Here is a 21,226-nt window from a genome sequence, read left to right as displayed (position 1 = left end):
GTCTACTCATTTTATTTTGTTTTATATTTTTAAAAGATAAATTTGTCGTGAATTTATATTGGATAAATATTTTAATTGTATAACTTAATTTTTTAGGTAATTATTCTTATTTTATATTTACTAGAAATATATCATTTTAATCACATATTTTTTACTAGTATATTTTCATGTATAATGTCTTTTTTCAATAGAAATATATATTACTTTGATACATTGAATGAAAAATATAACTCCTCTAATCAATTTTACAATTAATAAAATTATAGATAGAATAGATATTATAAGTTGAGATATTTTAATTGATTTTTTTTAAAAAAAAATTGGTAGGTTAAAAGTGAGTCAACTTGTTAACTCTTGTAATTACTAAAATGAGTCAACTTGTCAACCTACTAACCTATCATTAAGTGAAGTGAGTTACATTTTTCAACCTGTTTTCTTTGAAGGGTCCTATCTTGCCCTAATTGTTTGGTGAGACAACAAATTCCATTATATTTTAAACGAGTTAAGGTACTTTGTCATCTTTATTTACGAAATATACAGTTTAAAGTAATTTTTTTACAAGTAAATTTTGAAATAAATTGTTAGAATCACCATTTTATTTTTGATAAATAATACCTTTTGTTAAAATTAACTTCAAAATTATGTATTTTGTTTACTTAATTTAGAGCCAATCTTAATAAAATTCCGAAGATACGCCTACCAAAAAAAAAAGAACGTTTTAGTAAATTAAAATCAATTCACACATCTCATCCTTAAAAAAAACAGAGAAAAAATATTTTAAGAGTATTAAAGTATATATATTAATTTTAAATCATGAAAAAATTTAAAGCACTTTAAGGTAAGTATTATTAAACCGAAGATAGACGAAAATAAAAATAAGATATAAGTGTATATGGTTGATAAATATCCATGTTTCATAAGTATAAAATATATGAAAAAATATTTGTTAACAGAATTGAATTTTTAGTAAATTTTAATAACTTGTAAAATTAGTCCTTGAGTTTGGGAAGAAAAAAAAACACAAAAAATGAAAGGCAGGGAAAGTAGAGAAGACTTCTGGTTGGGCTTTATTTGGGCCAAGATTTTAGGCCCCAAAAGTGCACCTATACTATATCTGTTTCTGGTGCTCACTAGCTACGTTGACGCTATCGCTAACAACCTGTATTCTGTTTCTGGACGGAGCCATGAGTGCGTCATCATCTGCTACTCCTTCCGCCGCGCAGGTCCGCTCTCTGTTCCGTTCCCTCCAACGTGTCGCGCGCAACTTCCCCGATTACAACATCAGGGAATACGCCAAACGACGCACCGTCGATGCGTTTCGTGAAAACGCCACCCTCTCCGACCCTTCTTCCATTTCCTCTGCCTTTTCCCACGGCGAGTCTCAGCTCGCCCTCCTCAAAAGACAAGCCCTCGTCTACTCTCTCTACACCCCTTCGCTTCGCAGCGTCATGGAACTCCAACAACCCCCCTTCTAGTCGCGGTAATTTGCCACAACACAGGGTTTAGGGTTTATGCTTCTTTTTCTATATCATCGATTTATCATTGCTAGTTCTCCACTCGCAATAGGATTAGAATGCCAAACTCGTTGGGAATAATTTTGTCTTGTTATTTCTGCAGGTTCTGTGTATGACGACTCTGTTGAGAAGAGGACAAATCGGAAATGTGTGTTTCTTTACTCTGCTTTCGATTGTCGGGGAACTGGCAATGTTTCTTCTGTATTTCACAACACGTATTTTACTTTTTTTTGTAGAGAAAATAAGGGATGTTAAAATACTAGTGTGTATATCATCACTTAGTATATACCCCACTCGATTCTTCAGCTGAAAACTAAATGTGCTTCACATTCTTTTTCATCATTCTTTTTCAATTACAAAAGTTCATTTTGGATTAGTCATGAGGAGCATCACACTGGTTTGTTTGCATTCAAGTGATGCAAGGTTTCATTATGCCTTGTTCTGTTTTTATTGTTGGAACATCATAGCATTGGCACCTTTGTTTGATTGCCTGTGTAACATGACTGGGTAGAGTGGAATCTTAGGATCTTTATGAGCCAAAAGAGAAAAGATCCAGTTATTTTGGGGCTATCCAACTTATATTCTTAAATGAATAGGTATTATGATTGAGGATTAAATTTATGGGAAGTGTTGGTTTCTCATGGCTTTTTCTTACTGTCTCAAATTTGCCGGTGGTCATATCCTCATTGCTTTGTTAAGAGACTGTAGAGTTACTTATACTTCCCTGTCTGAAAAGCTGAAAAAAATATACCTCTAGTGATGTTTGTTAAGCACCTTTGTTTGAATTCTGATTCTGTGCCTCATTTCTGCGGGTCAGTAACAATGCATTTATCTTGCCTCATTTCTGCGGGTCAGTAACGATACACTTCTCTTGCCTCATGCTGGTTTTGGGTAATTCTATGTAGAGGTTGTGTCTTTTGACCATGAGAGTATAGCATCTTGAGATTCTTACTTTTAGTGAAGTATCCCTCCCAATCAGGTTTTTTTTCATAACAAGACTTGATCTTGAGACTTTGTTTAACAATCTGTTGTTGTAGTAGACTGATAACACGAACAATAGCCCAGTTTCTTGAGGCGTGCAAGCCTCTTAAGATACAACAGCTGCAAGCCTCTTAGGATACATCAGAAACTTCTTAGATGTAGAACCAATGCGCAAAACTAACAAGATTAATAAGAAGTAGGACCCAAATATGTTTAACGAAGAAAAAGACGATTAAGAGAAGTCTTTTTTTCTTGGTGAAAAGATCTCAGTATTTAATCCCAAACACCCTCACTTTCCAAAACAGTTCTGAACATTTCATTAGAGGGGTTGGGTTTCGGAACTGTCTTTGGAATTGGAACATTGTTGAGAGTTTTTTATTTTTTTATTTTTTGTGATTAAATACTGAGATCTTTTATAAAAAAAAAATGACTTCTCTTCTTTGTCCTTTACTTCGCTAAACATATCTATTTGTAGTTCTTATGTTGTTAGTTATGTGCTCTGATTCTACGTTCTGGATGGAGGTTCCTGTTGTATCTTGGAAGCTTGTGTGGTTTCTGCAGATAAATCCTTTAGAAAAATTATCATTCGCCTCATGAAACTGAGCTATTGTTTGTGTTATAAGTCTTCTGCAACATACACAATCAAAAATGGTATTTCATGAAAAAAGGCAATTGATTCTATAATAGGTCAATTTTTTTTAGTACCCTATTTCAACTAAAGGTGATCCACCTTTTCTTTATTTCAATTTGTTCGTGTTATCCAATGCTGTTCCCTGTATTCCATGTCCATGAATATTATTATGTTCCTGATTTAGCTTCTGAGGATGTGGGTTAGTAGTGTTTGCCTTGATATTCATCTGTGTTGGGATTCCTTCATTTCTTTACTGATAGCGTGAATTAATGCTAGTTTAGAAACGGACATAATGTTGGGACTTGGGAGAAAGAGGTTCATGGGTGGCATAGTCTCCGTGTGTGAAATACTAATGGAATTTTAGGACTATTGGCGTGTTTGGGTTATCGTTCTACTGAACGTAATCCATTTTTTTTTTTTCAATTCATCGGTGTTGTTTCTCCATTTTGTGCTTTGGAATGTGCTAACGAACATTTAATACCTTTCTAACAACAATTCAAACACACACTATAACATGCTACTACATCCACTTCTCATCTTTTAGGTTTTACATGGAATTTTACGCTATCCATCTATATTCTTACAATATTCCCACTTAATAGTTGTTTTGGAATAAGCATAATTGCCCTTTTAATGATATGATTAATTGAATGATATTCAATGTTGTAAAAAAAAAATAAAAAAAAAAGCTTATAACATTGTTATAAAGCTACGGGGGATCGAATTATAATTTCATTGTCATTCACGATCTATTATATAATGACTTATGGTCAACTCAATTCGACTTGTCTCACATGAACCGTGAACTCAAACGGGACTCACGCAACACAAACCTTAGCCTAGGTAGAAAGCCTCTCCGACCACCTTTGTTCAATATTGACCACCACTCTCTAGATACCTTTCCGGTCGCGACCTGAATTGCAGTGACCCAACAATCCGATAAGTAACTCCAGTTACCATAACAACAATTTTCTTTTCCTGTTTTTAATCCTACTTCTTCCTTCTATTCTTCATTTGCTTGTTATGCTTATTTTTTCATTCTTTTTCCTTTTAATACTTCTTTCATATGCATCTGTTGTGTCTATAGCAACATTTTTTTCATTTTCAATTCTACTTTTCTATCAATTGGGTCGAGTTTAAGTTCCTATTTATTCTAAATTCTAAGATTAATATTGAGTTCTTATTTTATTATTGTTCTTATTCTTATTTTTAGAATAAAGTCTACTCTTTTTGTTGTGTTTAAACCAATTATGTTTAAGACTTTCTGAAATATAGTATTGTGTTATGATATTTAACTATTTAAGTTGATATGTCGTTTTTAATTTATTTTTGTTGTTTGTTATTTTTTGCTTTTTTTTTTTTGTATGTATGAATGTGTATATATATACACACAAAACCGTATGATTGTATCATTGGAAACTACGAGATAAAACCGTACAGCAAAGCAAAAGGTTCGGTTAACGTGTTTATTATATATTTGAATTTGGTAGCTCTACACATTATAAGCCTCCAAGGGTCTACCAAGTTTACTTGTATTAAGCCTTAAAATACAAAAAGAAAATGTAAATTTTTTTGGGATGTATAATTTACTTACAAGTGATTCACTGAAGAAATGAAATCAAAACCTATATGTATATAGCTCGTATCCATTTTCCCGTATGTAGATTATTACGTTGATCTTAACACGGGAAGTCTTTGTGATATCCCAGCAAATGTTGTAGAAGAAAATAATGTTCCATGTGATATCGTATATAGTGAACAAGCAGCCAGGCAGGGTCAAGTATTGGGGCAGTGACTTTCATTCATAGTCATAGATGATCTTATCTTTGACTTCAATTCAGGAGGTTAGGTAAGGTGTGTAAATTATTTGTCTGTAGTCTCGGGATACTCTTGACTTTGCTCAGTGGAAACTATGTAACTCTAAAGTTGATTGCTACCTTTGTTACATTTATTTTTCTATTTTCTGTCTCCTTTTTTAATTTTTACATCATGATCAATAGCTCAAAATCAGCGCTAATTAGTACGAATGTCTTGGAACCTGGCTTCATTTAAGAAGCTACCATGTCTTGTAATTGGAAAAAAAACTTTGACCTTACGATGAGTTCATTCTACTAAATTCATGCTAGTCAGAAAGAACCTAAATTGACTTTTAATTAATACTAATGATATTAGACCAAACAAACAATCCTTAATTGAAGCTGGATTCTTGTGTCCTTTGTTAGCCTCATGTTTTGTGAAAGAATCATGTCCCTTAGATAATATAACTTGTGTCATGCCCTATAAGTTGATGATAAGAAGCGCGTATGGGTGTAATTAATTTCACTACAATGATCAATTTAATAATTAAGCTAAAGAATGCAAATACTTTGTTCATATTTGATATTTCTAATAATTTGAATACTGAAAATGCGTTTTGCATATACAGTCGCGATAAAAAAAACATCAAACATGTATCAATATAAGGTGTGTAACGCCTTGTTTTTACAATGAGCAAGCAATCTACAAAGTAGAAGCTACATAAACATATGAGATCAGTGTCAGTGGGAGAAAAATTTCCTCTAAATGGGAAAAAATATTTGTAAAAATGAAAACCGAAAGCAAGTGGTTAGTTAATGTCCACGTCCTCTTTTGCTGGGTCCAGAAGCTAGTCTAAATGCCAAGCTTCGTTTTGAAAGACGAGTGGTGGAATTGTTAGATGAAAGAGAAATCAAAGGCATCCACAGAGATGAGCATTCTCCTTTGAAGTCTACACAATTCTCTGCCACCTTCGATCGAAGAACTCGACCATGCACCAAACACAGCTCCCATGACAACACAAGCATTACGGTTACAAACGCAATCCAAAGGCTCTTCTTCATCGGCATCTTTTTTCACAAATAATAATATTCCTTATTTTTAAGGGCCTGCTGCTATTTTTTGTATTTCCACCACTTGTATTTTCAGCTTAACGAAGAGCCACTGCTTGGTTTATATACAAAAATAATTCTGCTGAGGACGGTGAAGCGTTTCCCATGTGGGCCCTTAAAAGCTGCATTTTGATTTTGACTCTAACCATTTCAAGAATTGTGGTGGTGCCCGTGTGGGGATTTTGGTTTCTCACTTGCTATGAAATTCTTCAATTGTTCGAATTTGACTTTATCATGAATACTACTACTATGCGTCGACCTAGTTCATGTCATCGCAGCTCGCGAAAGATAATAATAAAAATGATCAACACGTAAAAAATGCAAAGGGAACTCTCTAGTCTATACGAGCTCGTGGGTGTGCTTTTGCATGTTCACGTTCAAGTTTCAACCCATTGGTTTCACACGGGTTTTTGACTCGATGCATCATGCATGCGTAGAAAGTGTGTAACGCGGTGCATGCTGAGTCCATGTGTTCAATTTTTAAACATTTGCATGCGACACTAGTAAACACTAAACAACTAAGAATGTGTCCTTTGAAATTTATTGTCTACCTGTCAATTACGAAAAAAGTGCTCGTTTGATTCAAATGTCCACCTTTTGACCGTGTGTAGGACACTGGCCCATCCTACCCAAACCATGCGTGTGTACAAACGCAATATAATGTTTTCAAGAGTATATATGAGAACGAGTATCAAATTGGATAAAGTTATAATGTGATGTTAATAACACTTTTATAATGTCTTGAGGTTCTAAATTAACTGAGTTCAAAATTAATTAAGTCTCTAAATCTGTTTTCCGTAACAAATACAGAAAGAAAAAACAAAATTCTAAGTCGATCGTTTATACACACAATTGAAAATCATGTTAGATTCTTATCTTCTTATCCCCGTTGCCCTAGACCCCATTTAATGTTGTGTTTTGGGTTTGTTCTTCTCCATCTCGCAGGTGCATTCCGATTCTTCTTCTTCTTCCACCTAGCTGCTTATACAATATAGGTTTTGGTTAGTTACTCCTTTTTACTTATTAATTAGAAACAAAATTTTCCAGTGACGCCAAATTTCAAATAGAACCGCTGCTCCGTACAAAGTAATTCAGACCAAAAAGGAAAATGATTTATATTTTGGGGTATGATAATAATAACTCACCAAAAACAACAATTAGTTGACCAATTATGGGCTAGGGTACTTATGATCAATCATATGCAAGAGTTAAGAACTTAGAATAATACTAGTTATCGTCGTTATAATTTGACACCTCATATTTGTATTCCACAATGTTTATCAACTTCCAATCCAGTTTGAAAAGGACCTGTCTTTTATATATCATTCGATATATGTTGCATGATTACAAATTAATGCCACAAAAGTTTAACCCAGAAAAAGGGTGCAGCCACTTGCCTGTTCCACCATACCCTAGCTATTGTTGTACAAAATTAATTAAAGAGCGATTTAAAATACGAAAAGGTCTTCGCATTAATTGTTTTATTAATTAATCATGTGTTATTAATTTATGCAATCATGATTATTTGAGAATATATATCCTGCGCCGAATTTTATTCTCATAAGATCATGATTGGATTGTGGTTAGGAGCAATTAATTAATCACGCACACCTAACAAACTCAGTTCTTAATTAGCTCAGTTTCAATCTTTGTACGACTTTTGAATGGCCCCAAAACAATATTATTCAGGAGTATACCTTTCACGTCATAAAAAGGTCAAGATGGATGCTCTTTTAAACTATTATTTGGCAAAAGGGGAAAATTCATTTAAATGGTGAATTTAATTTTTATTTTGATAAGTAAAAGTGTGTTTATGTTTTTACAAAAAATTACTTTATCAAATTAATAAAAGTAAATACACTTAGTTACTTTGAACAGAGAAGTTATTTTGAAAATATCGCTCCTGAATTAGATTTTACTGTTTCTGAAGATGCAACTATATATATATATCAATTGAAGACCAAATCAACTTAAGTTTTAATTTTGGAGTTAATCCAACCTGGCTCAGGTAGCAACTTGGCAAAGATATACGGAGAAGAGATTAAGACTATCACGGAACAAATGTGTTAGATCTCAAAAATCTTGTTAGGTATACGGGTTATTCTGTTCCAGTGCTTAGAAATTAGTATTTTCAAGAAATTATTAAATGGGTTTTGCTTAAATTTACATGTTCTACTGCAATGTGTTTTGCCTTGAGGGCTGGAGAGAAAAGGAAAAGAAGAGAGGTGTTTTTTAAAAAAAAAATGTTTTTATCTCATTTGATTTAATTTAGAAAAAAAGGAAATTAGGAAAACTAAAATCCCTTCATTTTTTCTCTCCTTGCTAATATTGGGAAGAATTTTAAGGGAAGGAAAATTATTTATATCTTTTAAAATGTATTGATCATTAAATTGTCTCAATATTTTATTTTATCCCATTTCTTTTATTACAATCATTTATAGTTCTATATTAAGGGAATATCTCCTTTTAGTTTTTACATTTTGTAAACATCATACTCTTATAATTTTTTTTTACTATCATATCTCTTAAGAATAAACTAATATATATATATATATATATATATATATACAAAATAATTATTTACTCTATCAATAAATAACTACTCTCTATCTCCAATTTTATTTAAGATTATTTTAAACTTTTCTAATTAGATAATATCTCACTTTTGTTTGGATGTTTAATTTAAACTTTGTAACCTCTATTATTTTTATGTTATATTTTATATTATTTTTAAACAAAATACATAAAGATACAAGATGTATCGATTATACAAAAGAAAATAATAATAATAATAATGTATTATTAATATTTTATCACGTATCCTCTCATAAATCAAATAAGTTGATTTATTTATTTTTCTTCATTTTTTTAATCAAATTAAACAAAAAGATTTTTATTTCCTTCTCTTAATATTATATCAAATAAATAATAGTGGGTCAATTATAAATTAACTACAATCTTAAGTATTAAATTAAGTTGTTATTTTCATACATTTATTCTAGCTTATTTTGGTTGAATATGAATAAATTTCTCAATAAGCATTTATAAAAGCATATGTTGGGACAAACTTCCTAGCACACACAACAATTAAGGATCACAAAAATCAAATAATACCACCAATAAAAATAGCCAAAAATACAAATTTAGCATGTTTAGCATTTCTTACTTTTATGCCTACAAATTGGAATATTTACTATCTCAAATAATATTACAATTTTGGGAAAAAAAAATTCTATTACAAGTTTTTTTTTACAAACCTTTCAAATAACGTACCACCTTATAAAAATGAGTGCCCTACTCAAAAGTTACAACAAATGACAAACACTTTCTAATTACTCATATTGTGAACCTTCTATTTGAAACTCTCCTTTCTTTATACCTTTACAATAAGACTCTCTCTTTTTTATAGTAGTGATAAAAGTTAAATGATTTCATTCAATCATTCATGAATGTGATTTAGTGGAGCTTAATTGTCTCACCTCTCCACTTAGAGCTTTTATGATAATGAAATTCTTTCTTAGTAAAGATACATTTTACTATTTATTGAAAAATACCTTCTAAATTTTCTCACATTTATTTAGAAATCAAATTGTTTTCCAACAAAATAAATTACAAATGTAAAATGAATAAAATTTGTAAGCTAAAATTAATTCAATTATGCACCTTAACTTTTAGGGAAAAAAATAGACAAAAAAGTTATAAATAATAAATAAATATATAAATTGGCCGGTTTTAACTTGTAATCAAATTTTAGTTTACTTTACCACTTTATTTATTTCTATATAAAAATATTTGTTCAAAATTTTATCTAAATTAGAATTTTAAACAATGTATGTAACCATTTTCCAATTCATAATACTTTGCGCATTAGAGGTGCATACTACTACACGTGAACCAACATAAATCTCTTGCATTATAAATATAACATATATATTTCTTTTTGGTCTATGACTAATAATGTCCTTGTGAACATGGGTTGACAAAACAGGTTGGAACAATCTCTTGTTATATTTCTTTGCTTAACTGAAAGGAGGAAATTACATGAAATGTCAACTCGATCAACATAAGATTTTTAATTTTTGTAGAACTAATTAATAAAATTAATGCCCTATACATTGAGATTACAGAGTTTATATATTCTCATCCAATCATAATCGTTTCGTATAATAAATTTAATAATTTTTATAATAATAAATATTTAAAATTCATATTTACCAAGAATTTTGATTGATTAAAAGTTTAATTGAAAGTGTGTAGAAGTAAAATCCTAATAAAATAGTCTTTCATTTTCCTAATTAATTACACATGAAGTCTCCTGAGCTATTCCTTCGATCAACAATTACTTTACACTTTGTCTTGTGGTCATTCGTGTTCTCTGACAAACAAACCACAAAACCCAAAATTATTATTAGAAAAAGAGTTTTCAATATTCCATATTGATATTTTAATATTGAACCAAACATCTGATTATATAAAAGTCTGATAAGGAAGAGTATATGTATTTTCTTTCTTTTTTATATGTCTAAAAATTTTGAATTATTTAAGAGTTGAGACTAAGAATAATCTATAAATATTTTTTTTCTTTAATACATTGATGTACTTTTTTAAAGACAAAATCATGATAGTCCAATAAATATTAAAATAGACTAGTTTATAAATATCTTCCTCTTTTAAGTTACTGAGATTTCTTTTCAAAGATCAAACTATGAGAAGTGATCAATAATATAGAAGATGCAATGATTTTAAAGATATGAATGAACTTGCATTCGAAACACTTTATATATAATTGGGAAACTAACAACTCCCGGAAAGCCATATTGTTGGGAAATTAGCAACTCGCGGAAAGTGGTACCTTATCTGAGTGACGTAGAATTGAATTTGAATTCTCTTAATTTGTATTATCCGTATTATTCATGCAAGCAGAGAATATATAAAGTGGAATATTATATTATGTAATAATTAGATGGTTCACATTTTCTCTGCAGTCTCTTTAACTATTCACACCCAAATTTAATAATATTCTCCACGCAAGAGCTTGTTAATTTACATCTGTTGAGATTTGAGACAACCCCACGAGTATTCAATGGTTAATTTGTTGAAAACACATTCTCATTTCGATGTGTATATATATATATATATATATGATGCCCCCAATGAACTAAAAGACACATAAAAACTTAATATTAGAGCTAGTGTGTGTTAAGAGGCAAATATAAAGATGAAATGTACACATGCTCTCTCGGTCAATATTCTTTTGCTTCTCAGCATGCCACGTGCAAGGCTCGAGGCCTGTACCGTATAAACATTCATCTGTTTCCTCTCCCTTTATGATGGCTCAAGCATACTCTGGTCCTAGTCCACGTGGAATCGGTCATAAATTCATTTCTTCACAGTTAACATAAACCATCTTCTCCATTTATGTTTTTGGTTGTTAATAATTTATAACCACATTGTCTTGATACCAAGAACTTAATGAAAGCTACGTGTTTGTTTAATTAATCTGAACATAGGAATATTAGAGAATTCTTTGTCCTTTCGCAGCAGTGCCTACCTAAAATAAAATTAGTCTCATGCATCAATGCCATATTTAGAGTATTATCTTTAGATTGTTAATTGTTAGTATTATTTTTTCCCCTGTTGTCTGTTATAAAGAATAAATAAAATTATATTCAATTTCTTTTTAAAAAAACTTCAATAATATTTACCAAAAACATTTTTGTATGACATGCTTGCAGCCGCATCTAACGCAACCAACATGATAATTAATTATTCATACAGACAGTAATAAAATAACAAATGCATGTTGAATTTGAAATTAAGATATACAGTGCTACATATATATTTATTGTGAATCCAAAGAAATTGGTGGATTGAGAGAAAAATAATGGGTGGGATGGTGGTATTCTCAAATAAGACATTGTTTCGGTGGGCCGGGCCTTAAATGGGCCGATAGGCGGGTACACCAACCCCTATAAAGAAGATATAGTTGAAATGAATGCGGTTAAGTAAATGCCAAAGAAGTCGTTTTCAAAAGCGATTCTCCAAATATTTTGTGTAGAGATTAGCGAACCATTGTTGAAGCTTTCCATGATGGTAAGCACATCCCTTCCAACGTGGAATTGGTCCTAACCACTTAATTTGCTCTTCTCTTTGTAGTGCCCAAAATAGGTTGAAAGCGAAACGACTGAAATAGCGTCAAAATAAAAGGGTTAAACCAAAAACTTTTTAAGATACAAAAGATTGGTTCATCCAATTAATTAAATACATGAAGTCGCCATTGTTTTTTATATTCAATGCCATCTTAATTTTTAATAGTAATCTATATCACTCGTTGCTGATGATAAAACTTGCTTTTTAACATATTTTGTTGCACATTCTTTTAAGGGATATTTTAAAATTATTAAAATTTTAGAAGATTAAAACTACATTTTGACATATTTACAAAGATTAAAACCATAAATATTTTAACACCCGAAACACTCTTTTTTCATAATTATTCTACAATTAATACAATAATACTACCAAAGTAAGTCAACAAAAAAAATCCTAATTCAACTCTTAAATTGAAAATAATTATGCTTAGTAAATTATTTTGCAGTTGATCGGAAAAAAAACTGTCATAATTAATTGAATGTCATTAACAATAATAATTATTAGTAGTAGTAGTAATGATAAGTTAGGTTATATTTGTTGGACCAATTACTAACTAACTGTCTTTTGCGGACTAAACTTAGAAAGTTCAATCCATGGGCTTACATAACTCACCCACAAATTGAGTTAATAATCCATTGAGGCAGACTAGTCCATCAAATATTTTTTATTAAAACAAGTAAAAAGTTTTAAAAAAAATGGACGATTTGTATTAAAAAAAAGATTTTTGTTAATAAATTTTGTATGGTACATACTGTTGAGGTAATAAATAAGGCTTTGAAGTTGTGAAAATAAAAAAAGACTTTCTTTATATTTACCTTCACTTTTTAAATTTTCTATTTTTTTGGTGTTTATATTCACTCATAAATGAGTTTTGCTTTACTAGAGTTTTTTTAGTAGACATAGGACAAGCGGAACAATCCACGACAACTTGCTTTTGATAGAGTCATGGTAGAATAGGTAAGCTAGCTCCCTCTGTGACCCATAAAAAATAATGGTGGGGAAGAAGGTCAAGTTACCAAGTAATCGCTAGTAGAGTTAGTTTATTTAATTAACTTGATATATTGGAGTGAATAATAATTAATTTGTATATTTATATTTGAAAAGTAGAATTATTGAAGTGGACGTGTGGGCTGGTAATGATTTATGAAGCAGAGGAAAAGAAAAAAAGAATAGTTTGTAGAATGAAAGAGGAAGAAGAGCATTGATGTTGTGTATTTGTCGTGTTGGAAAAGCATGAAAAGCAGGTACAGCCCCATAGGCCTTAACCTTAACCTTTACTTCACATGCCCCATTCCCATTCCCTTTTTATTTATTCATCAAGCAGAAGCAGAAGCAGAAGCAGAAGCAGCGCCAGAGAGAAACGACAAGAGGATGAAGCGTCCGGCGAGCGGTGAGGGTGAGGGTGAGGGTGAGGGTGAGATGAAGATGAAGAAGGCAAAGGCAAAGGCAAAGGCAAAGGCGGTGGAAAGCAAGGGCCTGGGTTGCTTGGACTCAAACCTTGTGTTCGAGGTGCTGAAGCACGTGGACGCGCGGACGCTGGGCATGGCGGCCTGCGTGAACAAAGAGTGGCAGAAGACGGCGCAGGACGAGAGGCTGTGGGAGCTGATCTGCACCAAGCTCTGGGCAAACACGGGGTGCGGAGAGCAACAGCTACGATCGGTGGTCCTCGCTCTGGGTGGGTTCCGCCGCCTCCTTGCGCTCTATCTCTTCCCTCTCTCCAAGCCCCTCCGTTTGGGCAAAGACGAGCTTCACCTCTCTCTTTCGCTTCTCTCCATTCGTTACTTCGAGAACATCAATTTCAATAACACACCCACTTGATTCTTCCATTCCAATCCAGATCTGCTTTTTATTGGGCCAATTAGTCTAAGCTGAACGTCTTTTGTAATCTGCATCTGTATGTACTATATAAATAACTATTGGATCCAATTATGAATGATGATAAATTAGGGTTTGGATAAATGTCTGCGACTGCTTATGTCTTCTGTCTTCTGCCTCTTACTTCCGCCCAATACGGAAACGACACACCAATCCCTTTCCTTTCGTATTCCATTGCCAAAGTAGGTGACAAAAATTAAAAAAGGATACTCTATCGGTAGCAAAGGAACACATGATTCATTTGGAATAACAACATCTAAGATCGATCCAATGTATTCATAATTAATTTATTTGTTTTTTACACACGAAATTGTTATTATTTTTAATTGGTTAAATCAAAATATATTCTATTAAAAATTTATTTTTATTTATTTTTTTTCACTTATTTCCCTTTAATTCAACAGAACATAAGCAATAAGATATTAAGATGAATTGGTGTGTTTAGAAGAAAAAAAATTATACTTATAAGTTTTAATTTTTTATATTAAAATATGTATTTTTTTTATTAAATGAATCTTAAATTGATATCTAAATATGCTATTTGACAGTAAAAATATTGGGGTAAGAGTTAAAAATAAGAGGAACGGCATGCGCAATCCGTGTACGGGTACAAGTTAACACTTAGGTTGTGTTTGGATTGAAGGATGGATTTGGGGGAGTGGAAAAGGAAAAATTTGAAGAGAAAGAAAGTGGAAAGTGAGGTTTTTTGGATTAAGGGAAAGATAGTGGAAAGTGAGTAGTGAAAAGTTTGTGAGAATTTGTGTAGAAATTGATTGATGTGATAGATAAAAATTAAAAATTTAATAGATGAATATGTAATTTGCACTTTTACTCTTAGATTAAAAATGAGTAGAATATTATTTATTGTAAATAATAATAATTACAATAAAATTATATTAATAGGTATAATTTATTAAAAAAATAATAAATAATGATAATAATAATAATAAATATTAGAAAAATAATAAGAATCATAATAAATAACAATGATAGTAATTATAATAAATAATAATAATAATATTTATAATAATAAATAATAACAAAATATATTATGATAATTATATTTTCTAATTTTCATTTTTAATAACAGTCAATTTGGAACGGCCCGTTCTCAACTAGGATTTTTAAGCTAATTTATAACGTGTTTGTTTTCACGTTGAATGAAACTGAACGGTAATCCATCCCTTCACTTTTCTGCTTTGGAAAGTGTAAAAAATCCGTTGAATGATATTCAAACGGTAAAACAAACACGCTATTAGTAGTTTGGAACGGCTCGTTCCAGTTTGGGAACGGCCCGTTCTAGGCTACTAAATTACCCTTGTTTTAGTAGTTTGGAATGACCCGTTCCAATTTTGGAACGATCCGTTCTAGGCTACTAACTACGTTACACGACTGGAAGCAAAAATATGCCACCATAATCGATTATGCATGCATAATCGATTATGTGCCATGCATAATCGATTATGCTGGCCCATAATCGATTTGTGTCATGCATAATTGATTATGTTGGCTAGGGGTTCAGTTTTTCTCCGCGGTTTGTCCTCCATTCTTCATTCCCATACCTCTTTTACCCTCCCTCATGTATAAAGAAATGAACCTCTGCTGCATGGCACAGTCTCTGCATGCATGAGCATGGCAGAGCTTAATCTATTTTCAGCTTTTGGGCAAGGGTATTATCGAGTTTTCTCATTTCTTACGTGACTTTCATCTCTTTTCTTCACAACTTCACGAGGAACGGCCACGCAGGTTCTCCCGCTTTTCTTCGCTTTTCTTTCAGTACAAATTAGCGAAAACAAACGTCAAGTTTCTTTACCTTTCGTTTGTCGTGAACAGTAAATCCCCCGAAACAAACGGGACTTAACGAGTAGTTTCCTTAATCCCAAATGAGCGAAGGGTGGAATATCAACATCAACATCACAGGTAATCCGTCAAGCAGTACGAATGACCTTACAACTTGGGCTCGGTTGCACATGATACAAAAAAAATAAGTATTTGGAAGATCCAAAGGAAATTTTATTTTTGATGGGTCAAACAAACATTCAGACTATGTGCTGGCCGAAATAATGTATTCATTTTCTTTTTTTAAGTAAGATTAATGGATTAAATAAACATAATGTATTCATTTATTTAAATTTACTAAAATATTATTCAAAAAATTAATTCCTCCAATTCATTTAAGAAAATAATTATTCGATTTATTCATTAATAATTTTTTTATGGATGTATTTATAAAAAAAAGATTTTTATAATTTTTATTTTGAAATATTTTCCTTCTCTTTATTTTTCTTTCATTCTCCTATCTCTATTTTTTTTTACTATCTACATACTTAATATCTTAAATTTCATAATGTTTTGTCGTTATATTGACAACGAAATTTATTTATATATTTTGCAAATTCAACATGTTGATTTTGTGGTGGTTGTTTATCCTCCGATGGAAGTGAGATTTCAAATTGATTTGACAAAAACAAATTAAAAAATAATTAAAATGTTGTATTATTTTTCCTTTTCTTAATCCAAATCCAAACCTTATGAATTTTTTTTGTTATATTTTTCAAGTAACTTTGAATGATTACTAAAATTTATTTAGTTTTTTTTTTAATTTATAAATTTATAGTCTTTTCAAAATTTAAAATTTTTATGATATAAATTCATTAAGATCTAAAGTATAAAATGTTAATTATAAAATTGTTTTATTATATTTTTACATAATTTTTAAAAAATTATAAGATTTTTTTATATCAAAATAATCTTTTAAAATCATGATTTAAATACATAACAAAAAAATATTTAAAAAAAAACTCAACCCAATATACTTTTCTTATTGTAATACAATGAATTATGAAAATAAAGTGAATTAATCACTAACCATCTATAAAATAAAAGTAATAATAATAATTTATTAATATTATGTTGTATAATTGATAGATTAGATGGATAACTTGATGGAAGAGCATGGATCAACGGTCCAACCACTAGAGTTATGGCCAGAAGATTACTTGAAGATTTGACTGCTTTAGAGCTTAGTGAGTCAAATGGATTTGGTGGGCCTAAGGTTCTCTTCACTTGGGCTTTACATGATTGACCACCTTTCTTATATCTTTGGTAGTATAGAATTTCATATTGTTTGATCTTGTATTATGGACATTAGTATAAGACTTTTGGACTTTAGGCTCATTGGGCCTAGTTTTGGGCTTCATGGGCCTTTGGGTTTTTGGTACCCAATATTGTGCTCATTTTAATCCTTGTAATTTTTCCTTTATATTGTATTTGATTGGTCATTGTATTTAGGCTATTAGAATAGGAATTTAAAGGGAATAAGTATTAGACATAAATCATAGAATGTTAATTACATTTAGGAGTAATTAGAGTTTCATCTGAGTCACATGTTTTGTGCCAAAGGTGGCTGCACATGTGTACACTTAAATGAATCCTAAATTACCTCTAAATGCAATTAGGATTCTAAAAGGGATGGTTGCACATGGCATGGTGCAAGTGGACATCCAAATTTGAATTCAAATTCAAATTTGAATTCAAATTCAAATTTGAATTCAAATTTATAGTCTTTTCATATTTTAAAATTTGTATGATATAAATTCATTAAGATATAAAGTACAAAATCTTAATTGTAAAAATGTTTTATAAAAATCTTATAAATTATTACATTTTTACATAATTTTTAAAAATTTATAAGATTTTTTTATATGTCAAAATAGTCTTTTAAAATCATAATTTAAATACATAACAAATATATATATATATATATATATATATATATATATATATATATATATATATAAAAACTCAATCCAATACGTTTTCCTTATTGTAATACAATTAATTATGAAAATAAAGTGAATCGATCATTAACCATCCATAAAATTAAATAAATGAATTGGGTCCGATTCATTAATATTATATTGTATAATTGATAAATTAGATGGATGACAGACAAATGAATTTATTTTGTCACCCCCACAAAGAACCAAACTCATGTTAGCAATTGAAAGTTGAGGTACATGTAGATGATTTTAGGCACTCAAATAAATGAAACACCTCATTGATATTCCTAATTTTGTGTCCATGTCTCCTTTCTTCTCGTCTCTCGTAAGATGTAGACACTTCTTGAGTGTCCAAAAGTATTTTTTCCCTTTAAACACAAAATGAAAAAAAATGAGGTTACAACCTCTCTAAAAGAACCACGTTAGATGCTTCCTCTTCTCCAATTAACCTGAAGTTCACTTGTACACAACACCAAACTTGTCTGCGTTACACTTAACCCTTGATGAGAAAGGTCAAACCAAAATAGTAAGGTCGATTTAGTGAAGACTTTAAATAGTATGTATACAAATTTAAATTTGAATTTTACTGTCATAATTATAATCTCTATTTAAAAAAAATATCCAATCGATAACAATTACATTGTGAGCCCATACAAATAGGAAATGGAAGCTTGCACCAACTATAAAAGTATTGTTACTAACAAGAAAAACATTCTATTATGATTATTCAAACAATTTTATGATGATAATAATGGTTGTTGATGTTACTACAATAATTTTTTCACCGATGCTTGACAACAATAATGATGGGAGTATTGATGATGGTAATGATGGTAGTGATACCAGCCAAAATGAATATAGTTGTCAAGTAAGATAATCATTCATTGAAAATCAAATCCAATTTACTAATTTTAAATCAAAGACTATTATTTAATCCTCTTATCACTCATAATAACTATTTATATACACTACTTAGAGATAATTATATTAATTATATATATTTTAAAATATTAATGGTTAAATTTATTTTATATAACATATAAATTATTTACTATAAAATGTAATTATATATATATATATATATATATATAAAATTAAAGTATTAATTCTTAGTTATATCAAATTAATAATTATCTTGTACATTACACAAATTAAAATATCAAGTCTGAAAGTTGTTTATATAATAAATTTAATACTTGTGTTCTTTAATTAAAATTCAAGATATTCAAGATTTGATCTTTACACTAACTATAAAGTTTTTAATTTGGAGGAACTGCTTTATATTTGGATCAATTTTCACACCAATGAGAGAGAGTTATATATCTTAATTATATATATATATATATATATATATATATATATATATATATATATAAATATATAATTAAAGTATTAGTTTTTATATATTAATAGGAAAAAGAGAGAGCTATTACGTGTTCCTCTTTTAAATTTTAAAATATAGATAAAATATTTGTTTTTTAATTACTTTGAAAAATACAAAATTAACATTTACACAACCTGTTACGAGTTACCACAATCAAAATTATTTAATATAATATATTTTGTTTAGGATATGATATATCTTAATAAATATTTTATATATATACAAAATTAAAAATCATGGAATGAAATTGTGAAACACATTTTTAAGAAACAAAATTATTTGTTTGTGTGAAAAGATAAAAACATAATTATTTGTCTATATCACACCGTATTGGTGAGAGTAATACATTAATATCAATTAAGGATAACGTGAGCAAAATAATATGTACATACTTTAATAAATCATCAATATCACATACATGAGACAACACAAATTAAAATGTATTAATTTAATTTAATTTGTAAACACAATTAAAAAGCCAATAAATTTAACATATATTTTCTAAGGAGGAAAGTGGGTCATTAGTAGAGCTCTCAAAGTGGGCTCCAGCCCGTGGGTCAACCCGGCCCACCTTGAAAACGGGCCGGGCCGGGTCAAAAAATGAAAAAATTTATGATGGGTCAAAAAATGTGACCAGACCCACTTTCGACCCGGCCCACCCCGGGTTGAACCCGTGGTGGGCCGAGCGGCCCACCTAACCCACTTACCAACTCATCCCCTAAACCCACTAACAATCCACTAACAACTCACTTAACTATTTATTATTATATATGCATTATTTTAATAAGATATCATTTTTTTTATAGATAAAGATAAAATCAATGTTAAACAATATGATATTACTATAAATTTATCTATCCAAACCTCTAATAAAATTTAATATTGATGAATAATCACTCTCATGAAAGATTTTTTATTTTTTGTTTTAATTTTTTAAAGTTGCACACTTATTAATTTAATTTTAATGTTGTATTCATGATACTTAGTTTAATAATTTTTACTTTAGATTAAATATTATTTTATATTGAAATTTATTTTAAATTATAATTTTTTTTAAAATCAGGTGGGTTGGTGGGCGGCCCGTTTAGCCCACCAACCCGTGGTGGGCCGGGCCTGGCTAGAAAAATTTGCATAATATATTTGGTGGGCCGGGCCGGGTTGGCCTACTTAAAAAGTGGATTGAGGTGGGCCGGGCCAAACGGGCCGGGCTGGCCCGTTTTGACAGCTCTAGTCATTAGTCATTCATTCATGCGAATATAAATTGATGTACAAAATTAGCCATATTGTGAACTTCTTCAAACGACTAAATTGATATTTTTAAATTATAATTTTAAATTTTTTATTTAAGTATTTATATTTAATTTTTTTTGAAACTTTATTAAATATTGTTATATAAAACCCCAAACGTGTGGTTCAGCGGTAGGGGTTGATCTACGCTTAAGCAAGGTCAAAGGTTTGAACCCTATCTTGTGTATGCAGTCGCGTTAAATCTTGGGACCAGCTATCGAAGCGAGGAAATTAGTCACTGCTATCGACGGTCAGGGACGAACCAAAAAAAAAATATTGTCATATAAAATCTACCTACTAGTATTTTTATTAGTAAAAAACATAACATTAAAATTAGTTGAATTTATATAACTGTTTTAATTTGTTATTTTCAAATATGTTATTAATGACTTGAAAGATTAAAATAAATTTTTTAAAAATTATAGAATTAAAAAATAAATTTAAATTTAAAGAATAAAAAAATATCATACATTTTGAGAGTCTATAAAAGTTAATAAACTTAATATAAATTTTTTTTGTTTTATAATTTTATAATTATATTATTGGTGTTGTGTTTTTTTTTTTTAATTTCCCTTTTAATTTATAAAATTTAAATTGAAAGTATCATATAAAAATATGGAGTGAAATTTGATTGCATTTATTTGTGATTAAATGAAAGCATATAATATAATGTAAAGTTTGATTAGTTTTAGGTTAAGGAGGGTAAAATATTT

General features: G+C 30.1%; 2 protein-coding genes across 3 annotated transcripts; both read left to right on the top strand.

Moving 5' to 3' along the window:
- Window positions 1–1,124: 1,124 nt before the first annotated feature.
- On the top strand, window positions 1,125–1,890 carry LOC109797898 (LYR family of Fe/S cluster biogenesis protein). The gene is made up of 2 exons (XM_020358058.3): window positions 1,125–1,480; window positions 1,618–1,890. Exon 1 carries the CDS (start codon window positions 1,185–1,187, stop codon window positions 1,473–1,475), a length of 291 nt encoding a protein of 96 aa, XP_020213647.2. The 5' UTR covers window positions 1,125–1,184; the 3' UTR covers window positions 1,476–1,480; window positions 1,618–1,890.
- An 11,125-nt stretch (window positions 1,891–13,015) lies between these two features.
- Window positions 13,016–14,144, top strand: SLY1 (F-box family protein). 2 transcript variants are annotated; one of them, XM_020357447.3, is made up of 2 exons: window positions 13,016–13,142; window positions 13,293–14,144. In XM_020357447.3, the coding sequence occupies exon 2, from the start codon at window positions 13,419–13,421 to the stop codon at window positions 14,001–14,003; it is 585 nt and encodes a 194-aa protein (XP_020213036.2). In that variant the 5' UTR covers window positions 13,016–13,142; window positions 13,293–13,418; the 3' UTR covers window positions 14,004–14,144. The 2 variants fall into 2 exon arrangements, with proteins under 2 accessions (XP_020213036.2, XP_020213037.2); XM_020357448.3 differs by having other exon boundaries at window positions 13,102–13,429; window positions 13,510–14,144.
- Window positions 14,145–21,226: the final 7,082 nt, after the last annotated feature.

This window comes from Cajanus cajan, chromosome 6, assembly GCF_000230855.2.
Source record: "Cajanus cajan strain Asha chromosome 6, NIPB_CcT2T_4, whole genome shotgun sequence".
Classification (NCBI taxonomy): Eukaryota; Viridiplantae; Streptophyta; class Magnoliopsida; order Fabales; family Fabaceae; genus Cajanus; species Cajanus cajan.
This window is presented reverse-complemented; position numbering and strand designations above follow the sequence as displayed.